This window comes from Maniola jurtina, chromosome 3, assembly GCF_905333055.1.
Source record: "Maniola jurtina chromosome 3, ilManJurt1.1, whole genome shotgun sequence".
In the NCBI taxonomy this organism is placed as follows: domain Eukaryota; kingdom Metazoa; phylum Arthropoda; class Insecta; order Lepidoptera; family Nymphalidae; genus Maniola; species Maniola jurtina.
Window position 1 is genome coordinate 1,535,777 of NC_060031.1, and position 17,421 is coordinate 1,553,197.

At 39.7% G+C, this 17,421-nt stretch overlaps 2 protein-coding genes across 8 annotated transcripts in view; both read right to left on the reverse strand.

The window, feature by feature from the left end:
- Positions 1-754: 754 nt before the first annotated feature.
- Positions 755-13,232, reverse strand: LOC123881116 (cilia- and flagella-associated protein 251-like). 7 transcript variants are annotated; one of them, XM_045929707.1, is made up of 18 exons: positions 12,886-13,232; positions 12,220-12,252; positions 11,159-11,417; positions 10,624-10,739; positions 9,991-10,280; positions 9,412-9,563; positions 8,637-8,783; positions 7,875-7,983; positions 7,246-7,439; positions 6,678-6,829; positions 5,845-6,015; positions 5,442-5,612; positions 4,712-4,936; positions 4,002-4,093; positions 2,791-3,025; positions 2,116-2,335; positions 1,380-1,489; positions 755-932 (listed from the first exon to the last, which is right to left on the reverse strand). In XM_045929707.1, the coding sequence occupies exons 1-18, from the start codon at positions 13,063-13,065 to the stop codon at positions 792-794; spliced, it is 2,997 nt and encodes a 998-aa protein (XP_045785663.1). In that variant the 5' UTR covers positions 13,066-13,232; the 3' UTR covers positions 755-791. The 7 variants fall into 7 exon arrangements, with proteins under 7 accessions (XP_045785663.1, XP_045785662.1, XP_045785661.1 ...); XM_045929706.1 differs by having other exon boundaries at positions 2,125-2,335; positions 12,106-12,252; XM_045929705.1 differs by having other exon boundaries at positions 12,106-12,252.
- Positions 3,546-17,421, reverse strand: part of LOC123881126 (thioredoxin reductase 1, mitochondrial) — a 43,998-nt gene continuing 30,122 nt past the window's right edge. Inside the window, exon 11 of the transcript XR_006799418.1 lies at positions 3,546-3,616. The gene's annotated coding sequence lies outside the window, so the exon portion shown is untranslated. The remainder of the gene's footprint in view (positions 3,617-17,421) is intronic.

Genomic DNA, 17,421 nt, shown 5'->3' on the forward strand with positions numbered 1-17,421 from the left:
CGGGATGCTAGCTAGATATCTATCTTGGTACCAAAATTTCATCACAATCGATCAAACAGGTGGGCCGTGAAAAGCTAGAAGCGCGGCAGACCGACACACATTTTCGCATAATATTAGCTGTTGTATGGATTAAGTGGGCTTATAGGGACCGATTTTAGACGCACATTGGAATTTATAATATTCAAGTTTGGAATGGAAGTAGGTATGGATTATTATCACAATGATGATAATTATCTCATTTAGTCTGATAATATGTTTAGTATGAAATGCCATATTATTCACAGACCGGCGCCCTGTGAGACGTTTTGTTCGATGCGTCAGGCCAATAAAAAACGTATAGCTATATATACCTACACCTACTACCATACAGAATGCAAATGATGTATGTTTGATGTTGCATCTTTTCTATAATTTTGCATCCGTTTTCTCAATTCAAAGTTTGTTGATTTTCAAGCTTCCGTAGTAAACAAGGAACCCTTACAGTTTCAGTCCGACTGTCTGTCTGTTCGCCCGTGGCTTAGCTAGCTTTTTGAGGGTAGGTGCCTCCCTTAGACGAGAAGTGAGAACTAATGGTGTGGGGTGTCGAGTGATTCAAAAATATTTTGAGTATTGCACCACTATCAGCTACTTAATGTAACTTAAACAGAAGTTAAACAGTGTTTAATACACTTGTTCCTGGTTTTAAGTAAACTGACAATTAAATAAAATGAATTTTCGTTGAAAACCGATTTTATTAACAAAAACTATATAACATAACAAAATGAAGTAGGTAAGTAATTAAAGTAATATAACTAGAAGTTGATCGCTTCCTCCGACTCCGAGGAGGCGGTCTGCTGCGAGCCCAGCGACTCCTTGTTGGAGTACTGCTCCGACAGCGCGTCCAGCTCCTGAATGCCCAGGATGTTCGACGACAGCTCCTCGAGCGTTATCTCCTGACAATCGTACAATATATTTTTAATTAAAAGGTTCCGTATCTCCAGAGAAAAAAGGAACTCTTATAGGATAAATTCGTTGTCTGTCTTCGTTGTCAAGGGACCTGTCAAGGGACTCAAAGCCTAGAAGGTAGGTACTTAATTCCCATTGACCTAGAATCACGAAAAACAGCAATGACTTATAAGTTCTCAAACATAACAATAATTATTCTAAGTTAGAACACAAGTAAAGGGAAAATCGTGAATTGTTATTTAAATAAATAAAAATTAAAATAATATTTTATTCAGTAAGACTGAAAGTTCATAGAATTATCTTGATGTTGTTACATCACAAAATAATAAAAGTATATCTTGGTACGAAATCCTTCGTGTGCGAGGCCGCTCGTGCACTTGATTGGTTTTTTTTTTAATCCCGTGGAACATATAAAAAAAAGAATTAATATTCACCTCAGGCAAAAAGGTAAAGTCCCCTTCAACCATAGCTGCTCTGTCCTCGAAGCTGTGACCATTAAGGATTGACAGCAAGTACCACGACAACTCCCGCGAGAAGCATTCTCCTGAAGTCATAAAAATACAAGTCGGAACCATGTCTGAACATAGTTGGTATTAATTTGCTAATAAATAGCTGCTATGAAACGTATTAAAAAAACCGTTTAGGTACGAGTAGGACTCGCTCATAAGGGTTCCGTACCATCGCTCAAGAGTACGCCTTTTTTAATTTTCATGGCGGTCGTATTGAAATTGTTATTATTTGTTGTGATAGCGGCAATAAAAGTACACATTCTGTGAAAATTTCAACTCTAATTATTACGGTTCACGAGATACAGCTAGACCGACTGACAGATACGACGGACGGATGGGCGGACTCTTAGTAATTGGGTCATGTTGGCAGCCAGCCAAGTCAGTGATTACATACTCTTTGGGCCAAGCCAAAACCTCACCGAAACCACGCTATAACTGTACTGAATCCGCGCCGAAATCTCACCGAAACTGTGCCGAAACCTCACCGAAATCAGGCTAAAACCTCGCCGAAACCGCGTTGATACCTCACCGAAACCTTACAGGTAGTTATTTCTTGTTGAACTACAATCTCGCAATTGATATTGAAGGGCGCTCTTGTAGCACAAATAATGGGAAAATCCGTGAAGCATAATTTCAAATCCTGCATGGAATGTCATTTCACCATTATTACTCAGCATGTCAATAAACTCCTGGCGGTTGATGGTGAGTTTGTTGTTATTCATGGCGGCAAAGTGCCGGAACGCGTTCTTGATCTTCCGGAAGTTGTCCCCGAGCGCCGGCCGGTGGTTGAGGTACAGCTTCACGAACTCCTCAAAGTCTATCTCAGAACTGGGGGAACGTTGGTAGACTTTGTACTTCGCTTCCACCACCAGGTTTTCTACCTGCATTAAAATATCCATTAACACGTTATTACATGGCGATCTTACTAGGATAAATTGGTAACTTTGAAGAAGAAATGTGTTAAAGTTAGAGAGTTTATGGCTGTACCCAAAGACTTTTATATACTTGCTGTACCTATAAATAGTTTATTTTTTACATGAAATTGTGGTTAGGTATAAATATCTATTTAACTACATTCATTTGGCGATATTCTACGCATGGGAAGTCCTTTTCTCCAGACTAACCACCCATTTTAGCAATGACATATTTTCATCTCTGAGGGCGATGAAGAGAGCTATGCTTGGAGACTGGGGTTCCTTTACGTGATCAAGTCATAAATGAGGAGATCCGCAGGAGAGAACATAGCTCAGCAGTGAACGTCTATCGGTTGACGATGAGAATGATGATAAATATTTGGTTAATGCAATGAAATTAAGAACAAAATGAAGGCACTAGCCTCATACTCAGAAGGAAAATACCCCAAAGCTCTCATCAAATCAGGCAACGAGTCAACAGGTATGTAGTCCTTGACCTGCCTCATAGCTGGTGAGAAAGTGCCCTGACATAGGATCTGGATGTAGTAGAACAGGTCTCGGATCTCATGGAACAGCCAACCGGGACGCCCATTCTCTATCAAACAGTAGTAAGGATCCAAATCACCTCCACCCAACTTTGTGGTGGTATCCACTGACCTACAGAAATAGACTATTTTAAAAGCAGTAGATACTAAATAAAAGCTCCCGGTCAAGCACTTCTAACTTTTCAAAGTTATGTTCGTTTTAAGCAATTACCGAAATATCATTTGCGTTAAAGGTGAAAGAAAACATCGTGAAGAAACCTGCGTGCCTGAGAGTTCTTGAGAGTTCTTTATAATGTTCTCAAGGTGTGTGAAGGCTACCAATGCGCACCTGGCCAGCGTGGTAGACTAAGACCAAACTCTTTCTCATTCTGAGAGGAGACCTATGGTTAGTAGTGAGCTGGCGGGAGTTTGACAATGATGATGATAGACATATACTCTAAATTGACCTCTCTATGTGATCAATCAAAAATGATACGTAGGAGAACTAGAGTAGCGAAGCTGAAGTTGCAATGGGCGGGGCATATACCTAAACCGATATACATCGGGGTTCCAAGGTGCTGGAATGACGACCTTAGACTGTGAAGCGCAGCGTTAGAAGACTCCTTTCTAGGACTTCTAGGTGGACACACAACATCAAACGAGTCGCAGGGAACCGCCGCTGGATTCAGGCCGTGGCGTGTGGAAGTCCCTACAAGACACCTATTTCCAACAGTGGTATCTGTCGCTTGATGAGGACGATGAAACTACTAAAAATAAACAAGTGTAAATTAAAAATTTATAACACCCCCGACAAGTGAAGGTTACAGTCACTAGAAAAGAGCTGATAACTTTCAAACGGCTGAACCGATTTTCTTGGATTATAGCTAAGAACACTCTCGATCAAGCCACCTTTCAAACAAAAAAAACTAATTTAAAATCGGTTCATTAGTTTAGGTGCTACGGTGCCACAGACAGATACACAGATACACAGACACACAGATACACACGTCAAACTATAACACCCCTCTTTTTGGGTCGGGGGTTAAAAACATACTACCTACTCTGATTTTGTTCAAAACCAAAAAAGCAACAAAGAAGATTAAATAAACCTGTAATTGGCTGCCCACTGATACATGCAGTTATCTTTCGCGCCGATTTTGAATAACGTTCCACTATCTTCACGATAACACATCTCCAATATCTACAACGTGAGGATAGGGTGATTTCTTAATTGAATGACAAACACTAGAAAGGTCACATATTCATCAGCCAAAAACTAGATAATAGTTACGAGGTAGTTCAACTATTTGTGCATCAGCCTATTTCGATGTAGGCACCTACCTATATAACTCTGATAGATCTTTAGCAGACGCCGGTCTTTTACTGCATTTCTTATTCAGGTTTAAGACAAACCTTCTTATACAGATTGTTTTTTGCTTGCTGACTTTCTGATTACCCGTCCTGATTAGTGAAATGTGATTGTACCTACAGGTTCGATCGCTAAGTACCCTTAATGTTACTACATAGCGAAGTTATCCTGAGGCCCGGATGACCTTCTTTCGTCACTACAAGTAAGGTCGTCCGAGGCTACAAACCTAAACGATGCGCTTCTCGCAAAAATGCGTAAGCCACTTGCTTTGCCAGGCACTTTAAACGTATCACCGTATCGTGGTTTGTTTTTGTAGTTCGCGGTCGCTTGCGCTTTTTCTGATAAGTTTTGTTGATTCTTTACCTTTTAAGCCAGCAAAGGAATAAAAATTTGATGCAGCAAGGCGCTCTGGAGGGACTAGTCACCTGTTCAGAATGGCGTGAACTTTACCTGAACAGGATGGGCAAGCAACGCAGTATGTTTCCAGGGATTGCCGTCGAGCGGCATCTTCTGCAAGCCGATGATGTTCTTCGTGGCAAACAGCAGGTACTGTGCCTCTTCTTCCCCCTTCGCCCTCGTGACCAGCTGTACGCGACATACAGGGTGCTCGTATCTAGGGCCTAGGACTGTTGATAAGGTCATTGTCGTCGCGTAGTTCACGATTTTGTACTTGTACTGAAAGAGAAATTCTTTGCGATAAATTTTCAGACACCTGAAACATCCATTAAACCATAAGAATAAAGTATAGTAGCATTAGATACCTATCTAAAACAACATTGAAGATTGGTCATAGCTATATCGTGCCTAAAGCGGTAATAGCCTGCTTACGACGTTGCGTCGGTCGGCTATTTTAATGGTCCGGGGTTCGGGCAGGCACGTCTAACTTCTTGGAATTAAATGTGCGTTGATTTCAACGTCACGTCCTTAAACGTTCACCATTTTGTCAACCTGCATGCTTGAAAGACGTACTCCATAATGTTTTCAATAGTGTGCGAAGTCTGCCTACCCACACTTGTCCTGCTGCAGTGTGGTGGACTATAACCAAACTTTTCTCACTCTTAGAGGAGGATATCATGCTTTGAAATATAATTTTAAAAGTTGTTTATTTGAAATTATCAGAATTAAGTATTCTCTGATTCAAACGGTGAATGCTAGGGGAAAGAATATTAGAATTAATTACCTCATCATTGGCAATGAGAATCATAGGCAGGTCATTGCGATGCGTTTCAGGGTCCAAGTTAGTATCGTTCGCCCAGGGGATCCCGCACAGTGGCACAGCGCTCTGATCCACTCTATCCAAGCTCAGGACTTCCAGACATTCCTCACTACTTGCACCAATATCATACTCCACCTGTCGAATATACGAGTAGGTACTAGGTACTCATATCAGCTATGCTTTGCTTGGTTTGGAGCTCGTTCTATGACTTTAATGAGCTAGCGATGGGCTGATAATGAGTCTTAAAATCAGATACAGCACGGCTATACCGCTACCCTATAGACTAAAAAGTTTAGAGAGCCCTTGTTACCCTGTAAACTCCCTGTTTTGATGACGATAATATTTAATAAATTAGAAGAGAACATACCATGATTCTATCAGCTCCAATGGAAAGAAGCTTGTAGTCTCCGTCATCATTCTTGGTGGGCAGGAAGAAGACGGAGGTAATGTCCTTGTAGTGAGCCCTGTGCTTGCCCACAAACCTCCACTTGAAAGTTTCACAATCGAACTTGTAAACGCAAACGGTTCTGTTTTTATCCTGAAATTGACATAATTTGCAAATATCTCGCAGATTTCTACTTTCATCCAGAAATAAATACCCCCTAAGTAAATTAAAAATTCTATTGCTTGACTGGCTGTTAAGTCGTTAGCATAGCAGTTTTAAGAAGTATCCCAATTGGTAAATGGTGCTTCTAATCGGTGCCTATTCTGACAAGGTATGATATCAGAACGCTTGGCTGGTAGCATTTAGCCGGAATACAATTTTTTTTACTCGGTACAGAAGTAGAATACTTGACTGCTGCAATTTTTAGGGCGTCAGAGAAAAGAGGAACCCGTTTAGGATCACTTCGCTGTCTGTCTGTCTGTTAATAATAATAGTCATTTATTTCAGGCATTTTTACACCCATTTAGTCCCATCCATCAAGGGAATCAAAACCTATTCATAATAATACTTCCCGATGACATAAAATCATGGAATTTGGTAGACCGTAGCAATGTATTTTGTGTTGTTTTGATTTGTAGAGGAAAAAACCCAGAATTTATGGTTACATCACAAAATAAATGTGGTATTTTCTTGTAGATCTTCGGAACCCTTCGTATGCGAGTCAGATTCGCACTTGACTGTTTTCTATACGAGCTATTGGGCTAATACATGAGAATTATCAGTACTGAACTACTGAAACTGATATAGGTACTCACAGCTAAAGCTAGAGTCATGGAGTCACAGCTGTAGGCGAACTGAATGATGGCGTACAAGGAGTCTTGATGGGGCTTCTCTGTCAGGATGTTGAGGGTTGTGGGGTGGAGAAATATCAGCTGGCCTGTGTCCAACCCGCAGGCAAGGTGCATACCTTGGATAATGTTACTTAAGCTCAATAGTTCCATTCGGATAATTATTATAGATACGAAAGCGTTTTTTTCCTGTCAATATCTGCAATCAGTCAGGGACTATAAGCAGATTATTTGCGCTTAATTTATTGAAAAAACTAGGGAGCCATTTCTTCAACGTCCATCAAATATCGAGCATATCAGCTCGTTTTACTCTTTTTACTCTTGGGGCAACTAGAAGTGAGTTGGCAGGTGAGTTTTGATGTTTGGCAAGACGTACCTACCTACTTTGTGTTTATTGGACTAAGTACTTGTATATTTCCTCGGCAATAGTTGGCATATCAAGGTGTTGGTGCAATTCATCGTTGATCGATTCTAAATTCAGAACGCCTTGAAATTCGATGTATCTACCTTACTTTATTTCCAACTCACGAAATACCTGAAGGGGAATATTTAAGGCAAGTGACAGAAAGCTGAGGCCTAGTGATCTCCACTTCCCCCTTGATGGAGTCTTCCTGGGGAGGTATGACCACCTTGTAGTAGTCCCTTAGATCGATTCTTCTGAAGAGCTTGTGCTGGATGTAGTTGACCAGTTCGATGGTGCCGTCGGCGTATCCGATACATACGCATACCCTTGAAGGTTAAATTATTTTAATTAAATGAGGAGGTCTCGGACAAAAGGTGATTTTTGATTCCGATGTTTTTGACCGACATACAGTAGCCTGTATATAAATCTGAACTCATTTCCAAGCAAATCCGCCTAAACATGTGCTAAAATTGACTCTAAAGCCCGCGATTTCGAGCACTGAACTAATTTCTAAGCAAAACGGCCTAAAACTGTGCTAAAATTACAGTAAAGTTGCAACTGCTTTCATTCAGTTTTATGCCGTGAAAAATTGAATACAAAGGCAGGTTCTTGAGTAGCCTAACATTAGCCTGAACTCATCCAATGTCAAGTGTCAATCTACTCGAGTCTCAACGTACACAACTGTTTTTGTTTTGAGAACTTTATCTATCTTCATTAACTTATCCAAATGTATATATATATAAGCGTTCATTCTACTTCACTTTTCCGGGTGTACTGATAGCGCCAGAGCGTGCGATATCTTGTTATCCAGAATTGTGACGAGCTTCTCCGTCACAAAATCTACGAAACCGACGCCTTCGTTGTGTGTACCTGTAGAATATATACTTATACGGTATTAATGTATTAATTGGACAGACCAAATCCAAAAACTTGAGACTTGCGAATGAACGACTGGTGCTTCTGGGTTTCAGACTAAGATTCACTTTGGATCGCTCAATTACAGTTTTCTAGTAGGTACGAACTTACTAACGGCCAAAATTGATGCTCAATCTATCTTTAACTTGTCGATAAGTTACTTAGCAACGCTGTTATTTGTCAGTAAGACTTTTGACGAATAACAACATTGCTAAGTAACTTATCGACAGATTACAGATAGATTGATTTATTAATTTCGGCCGTTAGTGTTTAAATGCGCTAAGCCGCGGACGACAGACATCTAGGGACGTTACATGGCGAAACTTTAAAGATTCCTTGTAGACTACGAAACTCTAAAAAGCGGTTAAATGGAAGAAGTACTTAGTTTTTTAAATTTATCAACGAAAACTTGGGAATTTTCAAAACTTAATGTTTCTGAAAAAAACCTTGGTCCTAGTACTAACATTATTTTTAAAAAATTCTGAAAATTTTCGCTTTTTTACGGACACCTCTTTTTATTTTTTGCGGCCACCGCTTTTTGCAGTTAAAAAGGTCGTTGGGTAATAAAGCCTGTTTCATAGCTTCTGTCGCGTTTTCTGTTAACTTACACACAATGAAATCCCTCACAAGGAGGGGCTTGCCACTCGCGGTGGCGTCAGTGGGCAAAGCCTGCTTCATGAGCTTTTGTCGCGGCAGGCCCGTTTCCGAGTCCACTTCGATGACGACCTTCTCCCAACATGGGCATATTTTATTACCTAAAACACAAAATTTTGAATTGATATACTAACCTACTTACACGTAATTCGGTGACAGCTTAAAAGTGGTTACTTAGACTTCGCCGTCCTAAGGGGGTCCGTATTCTAACTTTTCGAAGTTATGTGTGTTTTATGCGACTAAATATCACTTGCTTTAACGGTAAACGAAATTTTAGTGAGAAATCCTGCATGCCTGAGAGTTCTACATAATGTTCTCAAATGAGTGTACCTAAAGTCTGCCAATCCGCATTTGGCTAGCGTGGTGTACCTATGGCCTAAACCCTTCCCACTCTGAGAGGAAGCCAGTGCTCAATACTGAGTCAACGATGGGTTGCGATGACGATGATGACACAGAATAGCAGGTTTGATATGAAGCTGTTTTTTTTTTTTTCAAAATCTGAAAATACTAATAACTTCCAACCTTCCTGCTTTTCAACTTTACCTATACAGCTCGAATAGTATCTTTAAAAAATGACTGTTACATACAGATGGAAAGACAGACGGTCTGGATGAAACTATAAGTTTGCTTTATTCTAACACTATTTAGTTGTGAAGAAAAGGCAAGACTGAAGACCTTCGCAAAGTCGTTTAAAAATGTTAATCCGAAATAGGGATTTTATGTCCTTACACTTGGGATCCAAAATCATGTAACTCCTTGGGGAAATATTGAAACTGAGTCCTTTCACCGAGTCCACTGTGAAGCCGTGGATCCAGTAGAGTAGCTTCATCTGGTTGTCGTAGAAATGAATCTCGCCGGCACTGTTACCGGTGACGATCACTCTGAAAACAATCCTCACTAACTTTATAAAGTTGAAAACTAAACCCCGACTGCGATCGTCTTATTAAACGCTAAATATTATAGTAAAATTGTTGTTCTATCGCTTGGTATATTTTAATGTTGTAGGACATTTATATTTATGAACTCAGAATTTTTTTCTCTTTCATTTGACACCCCACTCGATACAATAGCAAACTAAAAATTTTGGAGACCCCCACTTTTTGTCATGCAACATCCGTTTGGTCAATTTTTTGGTATAAAAAATAGCATATGTCACCCGGACACCTCATTCATCAAAATCGGCCCAGTAGTTTAGGCACTACTAGACTGCTAAAATCATAAAAATATACTAGAACTTTTATTTTTTACGTGGTTAAAAGCGTATTAAGAACCTTTGGTAGGATTGATACTTCAATCTTGTTCACTCACCCATCAATACTTTTGATCACGTTAATCGTTCTTTGCTCTACCTTCAAAACCTTGATAAACTTTAAATTTTCATAGTTCGTGTCTTCTACGTTTATTTTGTACTCTATGGTATACCCGTATACCAGGACAGACCCACGACTGGTAGCCACCAAAACCTGGGCGGTATCCTTTACGAAAGTGAAGCATGTTAGCCTGCCGTGGTCTGGTGTTATATTTTTGTTTGGCACTTGGACCTTTAGCTCATAATCGTCTGTTTCTTTAAGTAGACCCCGTTCCATTATGAATATTTTCTGTAAATTGTTACGAGTTAACATTAATTATTAATATTTCTAATTTACAAACTTTTTATTTATTTTTGTATATAACTAGATACTATAGATAGTATAGAATACTGCCCGCGACTTCATCTGCGTGGATATAGGTATTTTTAAATTCCCGCGGGAAAAATAAAAATTTACCTAGGTCCGTCCCCGGGATGTACGCTAACTCTGTACCCAAAATCGGTTAAACTGTTGGGTCGTAAAAAGGAAGGAGACAGAAAGACAGACAGATAGACAGACAGACAGACACACTTTCGCATTTATAATATTAGTATGGAGGTATGGATAAATGAGTAAGTAATTAGGTACTAACAGCAGAGATACCAATCCATATATCATGTTTGGTCATTAGCAAGAACTGTTGAGTATTGCTGGGGTTGAAACCCATATCGACGACACCGCCTCTAGGAATTTCCACTTCTAAGGATGCTGAAATAAAATAAGGTAGGTACCTAAGTTTTAACTTTCATCATCAGCATATTATTGTGGTCTTTTTACTTTACTAAGTACCTAGTTACCTATGAAGAAATAATCTTCGGCAAATCACACTTATAATATTATAAAGGCGAAAGTTTGTATGTGTGTGTGTGTGTGTGTGTGTGTGTGTGTATGTTTGTTACTCCTTCACGCAAAAACTACTGGACGGATTTGGCTGAAATTTGGAATGGAGATAGATAATATCCTGGATTAGCACATAGGCTACTTTTTATCCCGGAAAATCAAAGAGTTCCCACGGGATTTCAAAAACCCTAAATCCACGCGGGCGAAGTCGCGGGCATCGGCTAGTCAATAATAATCTCAAAAGTAACTATCGATAAGGGAATAATCAGGATTACATAGTTAGGTACCATGGGGAACGTCCAAGCCGAAAGACCAAATCCACCAACAAATCGTAGCTCTCTCCTGATATCCCAACGTCAGAAGAAACTTGGCATCTGCGCTCATGGCCACCTTCGCCAACTTCACGTTCCGGTGCGGATTGAAGATTGTCTTTTGTGGGAAATAGTCGGAACTGTCCCATATTATGATGACATTTTCAGGGCCAGAGTCTGCCGTGACGAGCCATTTTCCCTCGCTGTCGGAAGATATGCATGTCACTATGTGTTTCTGCAAAAAATAAAAGATTTAAGCGCACCTCAAGCAGGTAGAATTTGAAAGTTTTTAATGATTTGATTAAACGGTATGTACCTATAATTCAGCTAGTGTCTAACAACCTATATAGATTTTTGCTTCATGGATTTTTTAAATAAAAATAACGAGCAAATGAGCAGGTGGATCACTTAAATACTAAGTGATTACCGCCACCACAAGCAAGGAGCATTTGCAGCACCAGAGCAAGTGTTGACCTTTGTGAATAATATAAGTACCTACTTATGTTTATTTTCCCCTTGAATAACCTCATGTTGAAATCTAGTGAGAACATCGCTGCGCGCCGAAGTGTTTCACAATTTGCAAGTGCGTGGAAAAATAAAGAATGGTAAAAATAAAAAGTTACAAGAAACCCATGCAATTGAAGGATCCTAGATATTTGTATACTGTAGGCTCTGGAATACATGATAGTCAGGCATTACTGGAATCACTAGCTACTCAGTACTTACCTAGTTGAAGTCGAAAAATCATATGGAGACTAATTTCGACAAGAGGAGCGTAGGACGAGGTCCCCCAGCGTGATGGAATGATGTATGGTTGCGAAAAGCCGAAGATAGAGCATGTTGGCGCTTCTTTAAAAATGTCTATGTCCATTAGTAAGTGTACATTAACTGAACATGAGATGGCATAATATATCGTGTCTTACATGCCCTTGCAGGATCTTCATGTGATTAGCAGTCCAGTTGTAGAGCACGGCGCAGTTCCCCGCCGCGTAGAACGCTGTGCTGCTGCCTTGGACGTTCAGGTTAATCACACCCACCTTCGGGTTGTAGCCGTGGACCCATCGTAAATTCTGATGGAATAAGCTATTGTAAAAGTCTAATTGAATAAAAAAAATCTATTTTATTCTATTTATTTTGGAGCAAATCACGCTAAAATTCTAGCCATTAGAAATCGCGTTTGCCAAATATGGCCTAAATTGGCCACATTGCTCAGACCTCTGTCAATAATTTAGTTGAATCCAATTTCTCGATACTAATATAGATTTCAGTCTTGTATTATAACCGGAGATGAAAATGTTGGATTGTCATTCTAAGAAAATAATAATGGGCACTACTTACCTACTACGATAGACCAAAGACAGATTTTAGACAGAGTCAGTCAACAGAGTGTTCTGGGATCTGGATTCTAAGACCAGATGCTGACCGCTAAATAGTAGTTTTTATAATAAACTACAAGATGTCCGCGACTTCAACCGCGTGGATACCAATCGCGTGGGAACTAAGTATGGATTTTTCGCGATAAGAATAGCTTTACATTAATTCAAGTTAATTGGTAATCTATCTCCATTTCAAACAGCCAAATGCATCCAGTAGTTTTTACATAAAAAAGTAACAAACATAAACACACACACACACAAAAACTTTCGCTTTTATAATATTAGTGTGATGTGATTAAAGGAAAAGTTTTCTCCTTCCATACTTACAAAAGGCGATGGTTTGTAGTTGTTATAGTCTCCAAATCCCTTGTTTTCACAACGCTTTCTGATATGAGAGAGCGACACGCTGTAGAAACGGCGGAAGTCCAACTCATTTTGCGAACTTGACCGGATGTTCGGGAGAGAGTGGAATTTGTCTAGAGACTTTGATGAAGTAACTCTCTCCATTTGGAAGGACGATTACAAAAAGAATATATAAAATATATGTAATATAATAATATAATAATTCTTTTGTCAATAATTTTTTATTATTTTGGTTAATAACTAGACAGAAATTAATTCCCTCTTGTGTCAGTTGGTTGCATGTTTGTTTGAGGTTTGTTTGACTTTGAATTTGACAAACTTCATGCAAAGGATTATAAGTACCCTTTAAGTACCTTTTATTATTATTTATGATATTTGAACTTTTCGGAAGATAATTTTATCATTTATAAACCGGGCAAATTAATGGACAAGTACCTATAACTTTTTTTGGGACAATATCAATTAATTATCAATCAAGCAATCAGCGCAATGTTCCGTAATAAAAAACTCCACTATGAACCAAACTTTTCTTCAAAATCTGAAAAGGTAAGTAAGTACATAGGTACTCTACTAATGTGAAATAGCCACAGACATGGATTTACATTTATATCGCTGAAAATAGCAAGTTCCTCTCTCTGTTCATAAGTAAGTTTGTAGGTAGGTATATAATCTCTGTTTAAATAAAACAAAAACTATATCAGAGTAGGTACCTAGAGGTCTTTCCTCCCTCAGCGCTTTCGTCAGTCGTTAGGTACCTATTCCAAAGTTGAATTTCCTAAAGTGGGCCGGGCATTAACCTTTTTGCAATATCGAATTGTTTATAATTTTTAGTTTCTTCCTTGGACTCTTTAATTTCCAAGGAAAGACCAAAGTCCAAGTCCAAGGACTTGTAGTAGGTAACTAATATAGTCATTTCTGCGGGAAAATATTTTTAGCAGAATTTTACTTATAAAAACAATAGGCTGTGATCCTTTTCATTAAACAGTCCAAGACCCTATGTAAGACCATCATGATTGGTCTGAGATGTCAAGCAATGATAGCGTACAGGGGTTAAAGATCGTCTACGACCTTTAGACGTTGGTCTTCTATTCGGAGAGTCGGGGGTTCGATCCCCGGGCATACACCTCAACTTTTCCATATTATGTGCGTTATTATGTGTGTTAGTATATAGTTTTATATAATAGTGCGTTACAAAACAAACACACATAGTGCCGAAAAGTTAGTGCGTGGTACCTACTTTAAGATAAACTGTACTTTTGATAAAGTTCAACTGCTGTCCTATCACACTAATCACACTTCACACTAATATTATAAAGGCGAAAGTTTGTATGTGTGTGTGTGTGTGTGTGTGTGTATGTTTGTTACTCCTTCACGCAAAAACCACTGGACGGATTTGGCTGAAATTCAGATTTTTTTTTTTTTATATGTCGGCGGTACCGACTTTTAGCTGTCAATACTTTGCTCACTGAGCATTACGTCATCTCCCCACTGTCGTCGTTGGACTATAAAATCAGACACGCTGTGCGTAGCGGGGCATTATTCGTCCGGTTGTTGCCGAGGACACTTCTCAGTAGGAATAGTCTGTCGTACTGTAGGTTTTAGAGTAGTGGTTACCTAAAGTGGTTCTGTTGGTTAAATGAGTTGTTATTGTGGTGGTTAGGTTAGATGGTTGGTTTGGGACCGGTGTAAGGGGTGGAGGAGCCGGTCTAGGTAGGTTAGGTTAGGTTTACCTAGTTACGCTGGTAGTTGTGACATGCAGTAAACGGAAGTATTGTTCTTAACACGTCTGAAGATCGCCTAGTGATCGAAGCAGACCCTAAGGATCTCCGCCTGCCTTCATCAATTCTTAAACAATCCTCGGCTCGATCCGAAATCAGAAGTGGATTACCCACATTAGATTATTTTTACGATTATTTGGTTACGTGTGTCGTGACGCTGCACATTAAGTCAGGGCAACTCTCTGATAATGTGTTGTGGTTTAGATTATGTGTAATAGTGCGTATTGTACGTACGTGGCTAGGGCTACTCTCTGGCAGTGCTGTGGCACGCATTGTTACACATACTGGCGGGACATATCGTGTGCTTGGATGGGGTTATCCTTCGATAGCACTGGATGTGTTTGAGCTAAATGGAACCAATAATCGGATTTTCTGGTACCTACCTACATTAAACCCATGTGCGAATACCTTGTTTCTTTTTGTCTTCAACTGCGGTGTACAGCATTGGTTAGGGATTGTTTGTGCTTGATCCGTACTAGCTCCCGAGGACGGTCGCGCGTCAGAATGGCCGTGACGCGACGATGTCAAACGAGTTTTACTGTCATAGACACCGCACAGTTACAGTTAACCACATACCCTTAACAAAAAAAAAAAAAATATTTTGTTTTTAAGTTCAGTTAGATGCCAAGTCTTGTGATTAGTTCTTTTGTTTTCTGGTTCTCTTTTGTGATAATCGTCATGACGTTATAAACCAGTTTTGGAATCAAGTAATCCGTTTAGTAAAGAATCATTGATGACTCTTGTGCAGAGTTAAAATAAATTGGGACAATGAGTTTCCCCATGAAATCGAATAGCTTGCATTCGGAAACCGGGCACTTACTGGCGATTCCTTGATTGGGATACGCGGTGGTGTGGCGATTGCATACTTTTATGGATAGTGTTCAAGGCGCCGTAGCGCACGATACTATGGCTTTTAGTATTGTAATTCGCAAAGAGTGGAGAAGGTGAGCTATTGCGACATTTGAAGTAAAGAGAAGTCAATAATGTGATCTAGTTTAGATGTGAGTATCAATGCAATGATTCTTTAAGGAGATCTTTTCTCGTGAAGATGAAATTAACGACTCAGTTAGACGCCACCGAGTTTCTTGCTGGTTCTTCTCGCTAGGTTGTGGCATTCCGAACCAGTGGTAAATTAGTTTTGAATAATGTTTAGATCATGATTGATTAAGAGTTGCAATAGCAATTGCGCTCTAATCATATGAACTGTAGTTTAGAATCGTTTCAACTAAATTTCGCGTCGCGACATGTCAGTAGATAGGTTCTTGTAATTAGGTTTTGGTTCTTCTCGCAGTGTTAGCCTATTTTTTAGACAGATGATCAGTTGAAAGTGATTTCTTAACCTAGGTTGGTTGTGTCAACTTCCACGTCAAGTGTTGAGATGTGATGAATTAGTCAAGCCAAAGAGCCCTAGAAAAAGCCGTGATGGTCAGAATCATAACCAATAGCATTGTACGTTAATTATTGTAATGTTTCTGGTTTACAGAGGTTTACTGACTGAGGGGACGCTGATGTCCGGTCCACTAGTGTTGAGTGGTTGAGGGGACATTGATGTCCAGGTTTAGAATGAGAAAGATGTTCATTGACAGTTAACTGCTAGTCAGGATAGACGAGCGGTATAGTGATTTTGTGGTTATGGTTTTGTCCTCACATGCTTTGTGACATTTAGCGTACGAGGACGTACGCAGGTCAGAATGGCCGTGTCGGCGGTACCGACTTTTAGCTGTCAATACTTTGCTCACTGAGCATTACGTCATCTCCCCACTGTCGTCGTTGGACTATAAAATCAGACACGCTGTGCGTAGCGGGGCATTATTCGTCCGGTTGTTGCCGAGGACACTTCTCAGTAGGAATAGTCTGTCGTACTGTAGGTTTTAGAGTAGTGGTTACCTAAAGTGGTTCTGTTGGTTAAACGAGTTGTTATTGTGGTGGTTAGGTTAGATGGTTGGTTTGGGACCGGTGTAAGGGGTGGAGGAGCCGGTCTAGGTAGGTTAGGTTAGGTTTACCTAGTTACGCTGGTAGTTGTGACATGCAGTAAACGGAAGTATTGTTCTTAACACGTCTGAAGATCGCCTAGTGATCGAAGCAGACCCTAAGGATCTCCGCCTGCCTTCATCAATTCTTAAACAATCCTCGGCTCGATCCGACATATATAACCATAAAGTACTGACAGCAGTACTTTATTAGAATTACAATCTAGCCTACGAGTAAAGCTAATAAGTAATATTATGTTAACCTAAACTTATAAAAGTACTTATATCTAAGAGTCAGTCCATTGACATATTTCTTAGTTTATCGTTAGTTATAGAAATTCAGAATGGAGATAGATAATATCCTGGATTAGCACATAGGCTACTTTTTATCCCGGAAAATCAAAGAGTTCCCACGGAATTTCAAAAAACCTAAATTCACGCGGGCGAAGTCGCGGGCATCGGCTAGTATGAAAATAAATATGAAACATCAAAGTATATTGCAATTCGCATGTACAAACTCAAAAACGATACAATATCACTTCGCAAGTAGGTGCCTCATAATGATTATTGATAAATAATTAATGAAATAAAAAATCAATGTCCGGTGTGGAGTGCAATCGCATCCAGGCATAGTCATCAAAATAGCGTCCCAAGTAGGAAACACATGAGTAAGCAGGCAGGGCGTTCACCATCCACACTCACGGAGTATTTATACAGTAGCGAGTAGATTAGGAGCTGGCGAATAATTTGTT

Excerpts from the sequence above, each read along its gene's own strand:
- LOC123881116 (XM_045929705.1), bottom strand. The coding sequence starts at position 13,065 with ATGGAGAGAGTTACTTCATCAAAGTCTCTAGACAAATTCCACTCTCTC. Across the intron at positions 4,937-5,441 it reads TTCTCATTGCCAATGATGAG|TACAAGTACAAAATCGTGAA; the intron begins GTAATTAATTCT and ends TTTCTCTTTCAG. Across the intron at positions 4,094-4,711 it reads TGCTTGCCCATCCTGTTCAG|ATATTGGAGATGTGTTATCG; the intron begins GTAAAGTTCACG and ends CTCACGTTGTAG.